We start from the raw sequence: 12,633 nt of genomic DNA on the forward strand, positions 1-12,633 counted from the left end.
AGATAAAAGACAGTGTGTCTGCACTAAGGCTGTAGTTTAAGAAACCAACCAGAAGGTGGAAAGCCTAAATAGACCAGTTTAATATGAAGGTGTACAGGGACCTGAGTCCTCTGCTCAGCTCTGATCTCTCCTATAAAAGGGCTGACTTGAATGTTGCATGGCTTCCTCCTCACCCATGAGTTTGGCCTTGTGAACCCTTTGAAAGACTCCAGGCCCTAGGGTCCCATTGCCTCTAGGATTCCTTCCAGATGGTCCTTCCAAAACAACTTCCCAGGTCTTAGCTTTAGGACTGGTCTCTGCTTTAGATCACTGTCTGGCTCTTTGCCAGACACATACATTGGCCCTTCCAGTGCCTTCCAACCCAGCCAAGGGCTATCCCACTAGCAACCAAAGCCACCCTGGGCCAAGCCCAGGAGACTTTCTGCCTGTCTGTAGAAGGAAGTTGTAAAGTCTAGTTTTACAATTCCTGGTTTAAAACTATCACTTTTCAACTCAGAAATAATGAGAGGAAATGAAATATGCTTCAGCTAAGGTACGTAAGAGATGTGAAGTCGACAGAAAATTCCTTAGGGTATTTTACCAATGGGAGAATACTACTCCTTAAACAGTGACAAAAGTTTAAAATATATTTCAAAGGTAGAGTTTGATTACAAACCAAAGAGCATCAGATCATACCCATGAGGAGTACGAAACTCCAGTCTTGCAGCGGACGTGGAATGGAAACCTGAAAGCCTAACAACTACTTCTACTTGACACTGTCCTTCCTATGAAATAGAACTTACAGAAAACAGCTGTTACAGCACTGTTTATAAACTCAAAGGTCCACTTTGGAAACCAGTTTAGCATTTCTCAAAGCAATTAAACATAAGCTTACCATAGGACTCTATAATGCCACTTCTAGGTATCTACTTAAGAGAAATGAAAACTTATATCCACACAAAGGCTTGTATGTGAATGTTTACAGCAGAATTATTCACAATAGCCCCCAAATGCACACCGTTAGATGAATGGGTAGATACAGTGCTGTATCTATACAATGAGGTAATACTCAGCAAAAAGGAATGAACTACTGAAACATCTGCATCACAGATGAACTTCAAAAACATGCCAAATAAAGGAAGCCAGACAAGAACACATGTTGTATGATTCCCTTTACATGAAAAGTCCAGAAACAGCAAACTTATAAAGACAAGAAGTAAATTAGTGATTGCCGAGGGCTGGAGTTGAAATGGAGACTAAGTTTAAATGGAAACAAGGGATCTTTTTGCAAGAATGAAAAGCGTTTTAAACCTGAATTATGATGATAGTTGCACCATTCAGTAAAGTTACTTTACAAATCATTAAATTGTATAACTTAAAAATGGGTGAATTTTATGACACATAAAAATACCTCAATGAAAAATTTTAATGAAAAAGTCTTTAATTTTATGCAAGAAACATGTTCCTAAAAGTTTGTATATTTTGGATTATATTTAATAAACACAAATAAAAGTAGCATTGAGAAAGAGAATACAACAATAGGTACAGAAGACATTTTAGAAATTATTTTCTAAAAAGCACACACAAATAAATACACACAGTAAAGCTAGAATGCTCAATGATGTGGACAATTCTTTGGGAAAATGCAATTTCCCAAAGTTGACTTAAAAACAAGTAGATGAACACATAAATATCCATCAAAAAATGGTTTATCAAAGTCTTATCTATTAACAGGGTTACAGGACCAGTCAGGGTAAAAATAAGGCCTTTTAAGCTTTAAATGTATATATATATATATATAATGTATAATATATATATATATATATATATATATGTATGACTTATACTGTACAAGCATTTCAGGGAATTTTTTGTAAGTGAAAAATATCATTTTATATAGCTTTTTAACACCAATACGAAAAAAGAACTAATACCAATCTCATTTATGATTGTTGATGCAAAAATGAGAAATAATATAACAACAAATCTATTTTACTATTTAATAATGGGATACCTGAAGAGACGGGATCTTACAATTTTAAACTACAAACTGCCCTAAAATCAGTAGCAGCATTCTAAAATGGAAACTGGAATTTGCAATTGGGCAACCCTCCCTTTTTTTGTGGGGGAGGGGTGAGCAGGTACCCCCAGTAACCCTTGGAGCTGTCTGAACTCTTGGGAAAGCTTGAACCAGTAGAGAAAAGCAATTACACTCACCTCAAGGTGTTAATTGCAGAGTTATGCCACTACACGACGGTTGCTTGTCAGCCTGCCCCACTCCTGAAAACTACTTTCTTGTCTAAGCACTGGATCAGAGGAAATTAGGAGCCAGAGCTCAAGCAGGAAGGCCGTGCAATCCTTCACCTCCTCCTGGAAGAACGACTGTGACAAGGAAATTATTTGGTGCTCTGGGCTGTAGGCATCCCACATGGGATATTGTTTAAAGGTGAAGAAGCCTCCCTTCAGGAAAGGTACGGTCAGGCCATGTGAATCAGGTCAGATCCTAACTCTGAATGTAGGGGTTCAATTTCACTTTCTGAGAATGCATGTCCCCACTTTTCACCTTGAAATAGAATGCAAGGTGACTTGGACAAGGAAAAGAAAGGATTTTCCCTTTTCTCTGCCCAGCTCTGAGCAGAGATATGTTTGTGTGCTTCTAGTGGTGGCGCTGACCTCCACAAGGAGGCCTGTGGGTGGGTTTGAGTTTGTGAGTTCTTAGAGGGACCACTCCTGGCAGATGTTAGCATCCATCACTGGTGGAGGGTAGTGGTGCCCAGCAGAGTAGCTGTCATGAGGGTCACTGCAGGGGATCTATCAGAGGCAGGAACAGAGTGGCAAGATAAAAAGACTGGAGAACAAATCTCACAAACAGTTGAGGGAAAGGAACACTTGGAGATGGAGGTAATTTACAGCAGGAAGTCCAGCAGGGACTTGTGCCACAATAATTCAGATAAAAACAGGAGGTGTGATTCCAATTTATAGTCACAAGTAGACCAGCAATATATGGGCTAGAACAATGAATTATCCAACATAAGAATGTAGAATTTATCCTCTACAGTCAAGAATAATTCCTAATAACAGGAAACTGGATATAATAAATCACAATAGGTCAAATAAGAAAATCCATATGTTCACTTTCATTGATTAAAGAGGCATTCAATAAAATCTAATACCCATTCCTTAAAAAAAAAAAAAGAACTTATACATAGTATGGGATACTAGTTTAACATGATAAAGAATAGCTCTCAAAAATCAAGAATCAACCTTCTACTTAACAGTAAATACCAGAAGTATTCCTAATTATCAAAAGAACCAAGACAAAAATGCTATGATCACCAAATAATAGAGTTCAGGAACTTTTAGAAAAAGCACTAAGGGCTTTTTCTAATAAGAAAGATCCTTCTGGAAAGAAAAAAAAGCTCTCTTGCTTTTCCAGTTATGTTACTGTCAAACTAGAAAACCCAAGAGAAACAAGAAAAACCATTAGCGATATAATTAATTACACCAATAATTAATTACAAAGTATGATGGAAAAATATCCCCACTAACAACAAAAAATACAATTTCCAAGAATATGTTCTACATGAAATGTGCAGGACCTATAAAAACCAAAGCACCAAATTTTACTGAGAGACAGAAAAAAGATGCTTAAATTAAAAAAAAAAAACCACAATGATGTTGATGGAAAGACTCAGTATCATAAAATGTATACTTTTCACAAATTAAATTACAGGTTTAGGGACAGGTCCAATTGAAATTCCAGAAAGAGAGTGACAAAATCGTCCTCAATTTTCCATATAAGAAAAGGTAAAAACGTCTAAGAAATTTTGCAAAATAAAATAACAAGAGAGTTTTGCATGCTAGATATTAAAATACTTATAAAGATACCATAAATAGTATGGTGGTACTAGGCCCAATACTTAATGAATAGATATTCAGAAAAGATTGCTTTGATAAGACATTAAAATATACAGTAACTAAACATGATGAATAAAGGATCAAAGTCGGTGGGGGAAAAAGTGAATAATACAACATATGATGTAGGAAAAATCAGTAACCTCTACTTAGGCTATCAAAAGTCTTTCCTGCGACCTAAGAGGTTCCTTCTACCTTTCCAATCTCATTTAATAATTCCCCTGGCTCTCCCTGTTCCAGCCATCTAAGCCATCTTCATGTCTCTCAAACATGCGAAGCTTATTCCTGCCTCAGGTCCTTGACACTTGCTGTTCTCTCTGCCTGGAGGCCTCTTCAGTTCAAATGTCATCTTCTGAGAGATGGCCTGTCCCTGACAACCACTGCTAAAACAGCACCCTCATCTCCACATCAGGCACTTGCTATTAATGGCAATATTTCTCTCTGAAATCACTTTATTTGTTAACATGTTAATTGTTTTTCTGATTGGAATATGGGCTCCCTAAGAACAGGGTGCATATTACCTTGTTTCTATTGAGACCTCAGGGTCTAGAAGAACTCTTAGAAGTTACTAGAGGCTTAAGAAATGTATATATATATGTATACAAACATATGTATGCACACATATGTATCTGTATTCTGTGTGCATTGTGTACATACATGTGTGCCTTGTGTCTACACATATGTGCACATCCATTTTTATACATGTGCATGTATAAAATGAAGATATGGGCCATTCTTGATAAGGACTACTCAATACAGATTTGTCTTCTGCACAATAATTTTGCATTAAATGTATATATAAACAAATATTTACCATCATGAACTTAGTTGAACAGGAAGATAGTCAGTTACAGAGTTACAAATACTAATAAGAACACTATTGGGTTATTCAATATCATCACATAAGATCGTCATTTAATTATAATCTCATCCTTATCACTTATTTTTATCCACACTGTAAATATTCTATTTACCACACTGAAAATAGATCATAGTTAAGTAAATGAGACTCTTCCAGACCTAACTTTCAATTCCAATTGAATTCATACCCTGTCTTTTACCTACTGGGATTCCTACTTTCCTTGCAAACTCAAGAGTCCCAGTGGAAAGCAAGCCAGGGATGACTACTTGGCAAATGATTCCCCCAAATGAAAGAAGACAAGACAGGATCTGCCCATTTGAATAGAATTTGGGGGCTCCTTGTCTGACTGTGCTCCTGCTTCTCCTCCCAGCCCATCCCCATCCTCCCACCCTTGGCTCTACATCACCTCCCATCTCCATGGGCAACCCTATCTACTTTGAGCCCCTGGTTGTCCTCCCTACCTAACACTGTGAAATAGGAAAAAAAAAAAGAGAGACTAATATGAGAATCACAGAGGGAGAGAAACTATTTTTGTTGTTATTGGAATAATACAAGGGGAAATAATTTATTTTAAAAAGTTAAAATTCAAGAGTTGCATCATCTAAAATCTGATAGCTATACAACAGAACCGCTTCCCCCCCCAAAAAAAACAAACAGATTATCAAAGATGGATTCTTTCTTTCTAGTTATATGTTTCCCACCCCAAAACAACCACCACAGTCCATATGGAATATTTGCTTCTTTGGGTGGTGTGTGGTGTGGCATGTTATGTATGTGTGTGTGCACGGAGTATTTCTGTCAGGTTGCCTGTTGTAAAAAAAAGAAAAAAGCAGTATTGAAAAGAAATTCTTTCAATATCTTTGCATTGTTTTGGGCAGTTTAATTATCTACTTCTTGAAGACCAGAGGAAAGAGTTACAGGAGCATACTTGTCCTGAATTGCTCTGATAATATAGTTAAATGCCTTTATTGAGCATTTTCTTTCTGAGGAATGTTTCACAATAAATTATAGCACCAGTTGTTGACCTCTGGAAAGATTCAGTGTGGCCTCAGGACTACTTTGACCAGGTCAGGCCATATGTTTGGTTTTGTTAAAATATCTGATCCAAAGAGTGAAATTTCACAACTGTGTGACCCCATGAAGGAGTTGAGAATTGCTTCCCACCCTTCAAAATCTTGATAACACAGGAACTGGCTGTGCCTTCCATTTTTAATCATTCCATAGCCTTTATCTGCCTCCTGTGCAAGTTACAACCCAAAGGTTGAACTCTTATATACTTTGGTTATAGATAAACTTATTTACTGAACATTTAGAACGGATATTATGTAATGATACTTTTCCTTCCATTCCAATCTAAAAAAGAAATGTATTATTGGGTCCATTATGCTACTGGAATCCAGCTACACAGAGACTTACTTAATTTGCCTCCAGTTTAAAATAAAACAAACAAAAAACTCTACCTGTTCCACAGCCTTAGAATTGCTTCATAAGAAAGAAACTTTGGTTAAAGAGTTGCCAAAATGGCGGAGTAGGAGGACCCTGAGCTCCCCTCCCCTCACGGGCACACCAAAATTCAACTACTTAAAGAGAAACTATCGGTGTGAAAGACCAAAACCTACCAGAAAAGACCTTCTAAAGACATAAAGAAGGAACCACAAAGAGACATGTAGGAGGGGAGGAACTTTGGTACCGTTAGACCCACAGCAGCAGGTGGGCAAGCCACAAATGGGCAAATAGCTACAATTACTGAGATTCTCCCCAAGGAGAGAGGAATCGGAGCCCCACAATGTGTTCCCCAGCCTGAGAGTCCAGCACCAGGAAGATGAACCCCCAGGTTTTGGTTTTAAAGGCCAGTGGGGCTAACTTTCAGGGGATCTGGAGGGCATGGGAAATACAGACTCCACTCTTAAAGGACACACATAAAATCTCACATGCTCTGGGACCCAGAGCAGAAGCAGTCATTGGAAAGGAGCCTGAGTCAGACTCGCCTTACGCTCTTGGAGAGCCTCCTGGAGAGGCAAGAGGCAATGGAGCTCACCCTGGGGACACAGACACTGGAGGCAGCCAGGCTGGGGAGCTCCCTCTACCAGTGGACACTGGTGCTGGCAAGCACCATTTTGGAATGCTCCCTCTAGCTTATTAGCCTCTGGACCCAGCCCCACCCCAGCCCACCAGCCTGAAGCCCTCCAACCAGTACTGGGATACCTCAGATCAAGCAATCAGCCAGGAGAGCCCGCTCACCAGAAGACAGACGGCCTTAACACCTTCTGAGCCCATAGCCGACCCAGAGCACGGCCCTGTGGACCAGAGAGTGGGACCCAGCCCTACACACAAGGGTGCAGGCACTAGACCTGGGACCTCTGGGGTCGTGCTGCCAGGGAAACCAGGACCCGGCTCCACCTACAGTGGGCAGGTGCCAGCCCAAGAAACCCCTGGGCCCCACCCACCCTGCCTACAAGTGAGCCACCCTCCTTACTAGGGGGTGGTCCCCAAAGAACTATAGCCCTGCAGCCTGCCATAGCAGGACCCAGCCTGCCCACCAGCAGGCCAACACCAGCTCTGAGACACCCTGAACCCCTCAGCCAGCTGCCCCAGGATCTGGCCCTACTCACCAGTAGGCAGACACTGTATCAGGAACTGCCCCACCTACAAGCAGTCTGATACCAACTCTGGGACCCCCGGACCCTGCAGCCAGAGAACCAACGACCAGGCCTTGCCCACCAAAGGGCCAACTCCAGTTCTGGGACACCTTGGGCCCCTCAGCCTGCAGCCCTGGGATCTAGCTGCACCCACCAGTGGGCTGACACCAGCTTTGGGACCCCCAGGGCCCTGTAGTCAGAGTCCCCGGGACCCAGCTCACCAGTGAACCAGCACTAGGCCTGGGACCCGCTGGGGTTCTGCAGCCAGACACATCATTACCAGTCCTGCCAACCAACAGCCTCAGCACAGGGCAGGGCCTGGCAACCAACTGGACTGGACTCAGCCACGCCTATATCAGCACGCCCACAGAAGTCAGCACACCACAACAGAAGGACCCACACAGCCCACATAGGGGGCACCCCTAGAGTATACAGCTCTGGTGACCAGAGGGGAGAGCACTACCAGGACACAGAAGACATCTACGAAAGGCCACTTCTCCAACACTGGGAAACATAACCAACCTACCAGACACATAGAATGAAATTTTGCCATTTACCACAACATGGATAGACCTAGAGGGTACTATGCTCAGTGAAATAAGTCAGACAGCTAAAGACAGACACTTTATGTGGGACCTAAAAAATAAAACAAACGAATCAATGTAATATAACAGAAACAGATTCATAGATATAGAGAACAAAGAAGTGGTTTCCAGTGGGGCGAGGGAAGAAGGAGCAACAACACAGACTAAGGGACGAAGAGGTACAAACTACTATGTGTGGAATAAACAATTTACAAGCTTATATTGTATAGCACAGGGAACATAGCCAATACTTCACAGTTATCTTAAATGGAGTAGTATCTATAAAAATTTTGAATCACTATGTTGTCCATCTGAAACTAACATAATATTTTAAATCAACTCTTCTGCAATAAAAAAAAATTAAAAGAAGAAGTTTTTTTAAGGATGTTAAATAAATGTTATGAGCCTATGAGTGAGAACAAGAAAGAAAGAGAGCTTAAAGAGTATAATCAACTTTTCATCTTCCTGCTCCTTAACCAACATAACCATAAGACAAAATATAAACTGAAACCATGAAATAGAAACATTATCCATAAAAATGAGAAAAAAATACTTTGTATCAAATCATCCTAGATCTTACAGTATGAATAAAATAGATACCTGATATCTATGTTTAACATAGATCCCAGGCAAAAAATAAATCACCCTGCATAGTTCTCAGCCCACACAATCTCTAATTATGCTATTATTTTATCCTTTGTACTTGTAATTTCAAATTTCCAATGCAATAAAAAGAAAAATGCCCAATGGAGTTGATTGCCAGTATCTCTAAAGAAATTCTGTTTCACCCTTCGTATTCTAAGTTTCATGCTCTGATAAGTGTAGCCATATGTGTTTCTTCTTCAGGAACAGAAAGCTTTGGGGCTCAGATTTCTCCAAAGGAAGTGAAGTGGTTTGGGCAGAACTGACATGAATAAATATCCCTTCTTTGTTGGAGTACTGAAAGTCAAGGCATTACAAATCTCAGAAACCAGAAAGCAAGGCAGAGGCTACCCACAAAAACAATGATTTAAAGGAGGAATGAGAAAGAGTCAATGAAATCCAGACCTAGGAACCTGGCTTTCCAAATCACACCGGCATATATTGCTCAGCCTTTAGAAACCAATCCCAAACACTTGCCCTCTTTCTTTTTTGCTGCTTCATTCGTCCCCAACTGACAGCCTCCACCCTCATCCAGTCATCTCCTCTGTCTCCTGGACAATTCCAGCCTCAGGTTTCTAAATCCATATGGCTTCCCAACCTGGAATTTAGTGCTTATTCTATGCTAAGGATACAACAGCAAAGGAAAAAAAATCTCTGTCCTCAAGGAACTTATACTTCTAGTGGGAGGGAAAAAAAGTAAAATATAGAGAATTAGTTGAACATTATGACAATGCTGGTCGTCAAACTTTTTACCTGCAAAAATGGCATTTTCACGAGTCAACTTTTGTATTAAACAGTGATGAATACTATTTTTAAAATTAAGCAGGGGAGAACAGGTGGTAGGGTGGATTTGAAGTGAGGTCAAGATATTTACAACTTAAAACAGGGTAGTCAGACTTCAAGTGGTAGAATTATATGAGATGGCTTTTCTACTCTCATTATTTCCTAAGGTGCATGCATTCCTTCATAATGAGTTTTTCAAAACTTTATAACATTGAGGAATTGCTGAAAAACTGAAATGAGTCATATAAACATGTAAATTTGAGGTATTGTCATCAAACAGGAATGTAAGATACAGATGGTATTAACACAATATTACTCATGACCCTATGAAATTAGGGTAAAAAATAGTGTGGTAGAAAACATCTAATCATATATGTTCCAAGCCATGAATTTTATAAATAAGAAATAAGCTGTACTTTACTGAGTACTATAGAAATTCAATTTATGTTATATTTTAAAAATATACATGATCAAAGAACAAAAAATTCCCATTGTTTGATCGCCCAAATAGTTGACTGCCATCTAACACATGCTTTTCAGTATTTAAATTGTTTGTGAACTACAAAAATGTGGGGAAAGGGAAGGACTACCTACAAAAGGTGCCTATGAGACAGCTTAATTGAAAAGCAAACTAATATATAACTTAAACTTTAAAACAACAAACAGGGTATTATAAAAACTTAGTAAATAAATTATATAAAAATTAGGATACCAGGAAATTTAATTATTAAATTAATCCACTGAACATGGATTGAAGTCTCAAAGGAAGAAGTAACTTATCCTGAATATTGACTTGCTCAGTAATCTAACAGTTTACATTCCCCAATGGAAATCTCTAAACCAGCATGGTCCAACAGAACTTTTTGGTATGATGGAAATATTCTGCCTTGTCCCATAAGTTAACTATTAGCCACAAATGGCTATCGAGCATTTGAAATGAGGATCATGCAAATAAGGAACAGAATTTTTTATTTTGTTTTAATTGAATAATCTAACAGCCACAAGAGGCTGGTGGCCACCTACCCAGATAAGTAAGTCCCGCCTCTTATATCCTTTTTTAAAATTAGCACATAGTCTCCCATTTGGCTGATTCCACATTGCAGACAACTTCAGCTCTAGTTTTCACTCTCTGTTCACCTTTTCTGTCCTTCTGGCCTCAAACTTTCTTCCTGAGCTGTTGTACAACTGATTTCAGCACAGCTGTGGACCAGTGCTCCTCAGCACAGAAACACTGGCTGACAGAGCCCTTCTTGTTCAGGATAAAAAGTGAAATACTAATGCTTTTTTAAAAAAGTAAACAGACAGCTAAATGTCCTATAAGACTTATTAGGAACTATACTTACACAAAGGGAAGAGATTAAATCCAATGATTTATCAAAAGCCACTTCCAAACCTAAATTTCTACTATTCCAAACCTAAAATTCCAGGTAGACAAATGGCAATTTCCAAAATTTTATTGTATTTACAGAATAATCCCAGTAACCTAAACCTTACCAAAATCAACTCCCAAATCAAAGTATCTAACGGCATTATTTGGATCAGTCTTCTGAATCACTGAGCAAAATGGGTACCTTTCCTTTTCTGCTGTTCTTAAGAAAGATGTTTAATACTCAATGTATTATTTTCATAGTTTATTGTCATTCACATATATATATATACTTTCATGAAAAATACTGGAGTAAGTCTTTCCTTGAATTTTACATTCTTAAATCTGTTACAGACATTCAGTTTCAAATGGATATCCATTTCCTGTTGTTTACCAGACTTTATAACTTACAGTCAATAGACATAATAGTTTTAAACATAGTATTTAACTGACATAGGAAGATGGAGTAAAATATAGTAAGAAAGCAAAACTTTACAGAAGGATAAGAAAGTGGATTCAATGTGTATCTGAAAACACTTGAGTGCAGCTCAAGAAAGACTTACTGGTTTAGCAGGACATCAAGAATAAACGATGTTCCAAAGGCATCCAGCTGGAAGCTTGCCTGGTCAACGTGAGTCAACTGCATTATCAAAAAGATAAAAGGTATTTATTATTCGGCCATAGCGATCACTTGATAAGCATTTCTTATCATTTGAAAGTTTTATAATATCATAAATTAGAAAACCAATTCAACACAGAAGTCCAATTAAAACAAAGTACAATTTGCACCTTCTCAGAAGCCATTCACTAATGTGAAGTAAAGTACCACTTAATCAAGGAGGGCAAGTACTCTCCCTTTCTGCTTTATCTCAAGGGGCTAAACATTTCATTTTCAAAAAGACTGAACTGCATTTTATTGTTTTAAATGAATGGCTCCTTTAAAATTAAACTTTGTACATTTAAAAAAAACAGGGAAAATATGTTCAATACAAGAGGAAGTTAATAGAGTGACTATGATCTGTTTACATGGAAGACATTTAAAAATCTTTAAAATAAAAAAAACCCTTTTCATCCTATCGCAAATGTACACTTTAAAAATAATAGTTCAGTTCTAATTTTCCAAACGTGATTTCATAGAGGTTTCCACATCTTCCTAAGAGCAAAACTGAACCTCTGCCCAACTACTGCAAATATCACCTATCAAAATTTTCTTGGATAAAAAAAAAATCACTATTTTTATGCCCTTCTAGGAACTCCCAGAAAAAATTCACAAATGATCCTAAATTTTAAAATATATATTTGTTACCCAAAACATTAATGTCAGTATATTGAATAATCATGTGTATTAACTGAAAAGAAAGGAGGAAGCAAAACTATTCATTCCGACTCCCCACATTACCTGTAACTATATCTAAGCAGTAGGATTAAATATTATTTGATTTTTTTGTTTATATGTGTCTGTGGTATCCAAAATTTCTAAAATATATGTGTATCCTATGGTGAGAAAGACACAAACACTATTTTAGAGATATGAACCATTAGAGCAACTGTATTTATATAGCATGTGAGGCAGATGGTGGTGCTGCTCCCCAAGAACCAGCGCTTCTTAGGAAGGGACATCCTAAGATTCTGGGGAGAATATAGGGCACCTCAGTCATACCTGGGAATTTCACACAAAGTAAGTTTTGGTATCAGGAGAAAGGAAAGAGCTTAATTAATAATCATAAAGCTTTCTGGAAACAAAGGATAACCTTCTGTTTTTAAATCTTTGAAATAAATGGGAGTGGGAGAACGGCACCCCTCAGTTGCTAACATATTCCAATCCTCAGGAAACCCCAAGGATGAAGAACTATCTGGATATCC

At 38.5% G+C, this 12,633-nt stretch overlaps 1 protein-coding gene across 7 annotated transcripts in view; it reads right to left on the reverse strand.

Moving 5' to 3' along the window:
• The window catches only part of ADAM22 (ADAM metallopeptidase domain 22), a 200,415-nt gene that overhangs the window by 154,165 nt on the left and 33,617 nt on the right, over positions 1 to 12,633 (reverse strand). For all 7 annotated transcript variants that reach the window (XM_072965063.1, XM_072965059.1, XM_072965058.1 and 4 more), the window contains exon 3: positions 11,334 to 11,410. In XM_072965063.1, the coding sequence (XP_072821164.1) occupies positions 11,334 to 11,410 (77 nt within the window). The remainder of the gene's footprint in view (positions 1 to 11,333; positions 11,411 to 12,633) is intronic.

The sequence above is a fragment of the Vicugna pacos genome, chromosome 7, assembly GCF_048564905.1.
Source record: "Vicugna pacos chromosome 7, VicPac4, whole genome shotgun sequence".
Classification (NCBI taxonomy): domain Eukaryota; kingdom Metazoa; phylum Chordata; class Mammalia; order Artiodactyla; family Camelidae; genus Vicugna; species Vicugna pacos.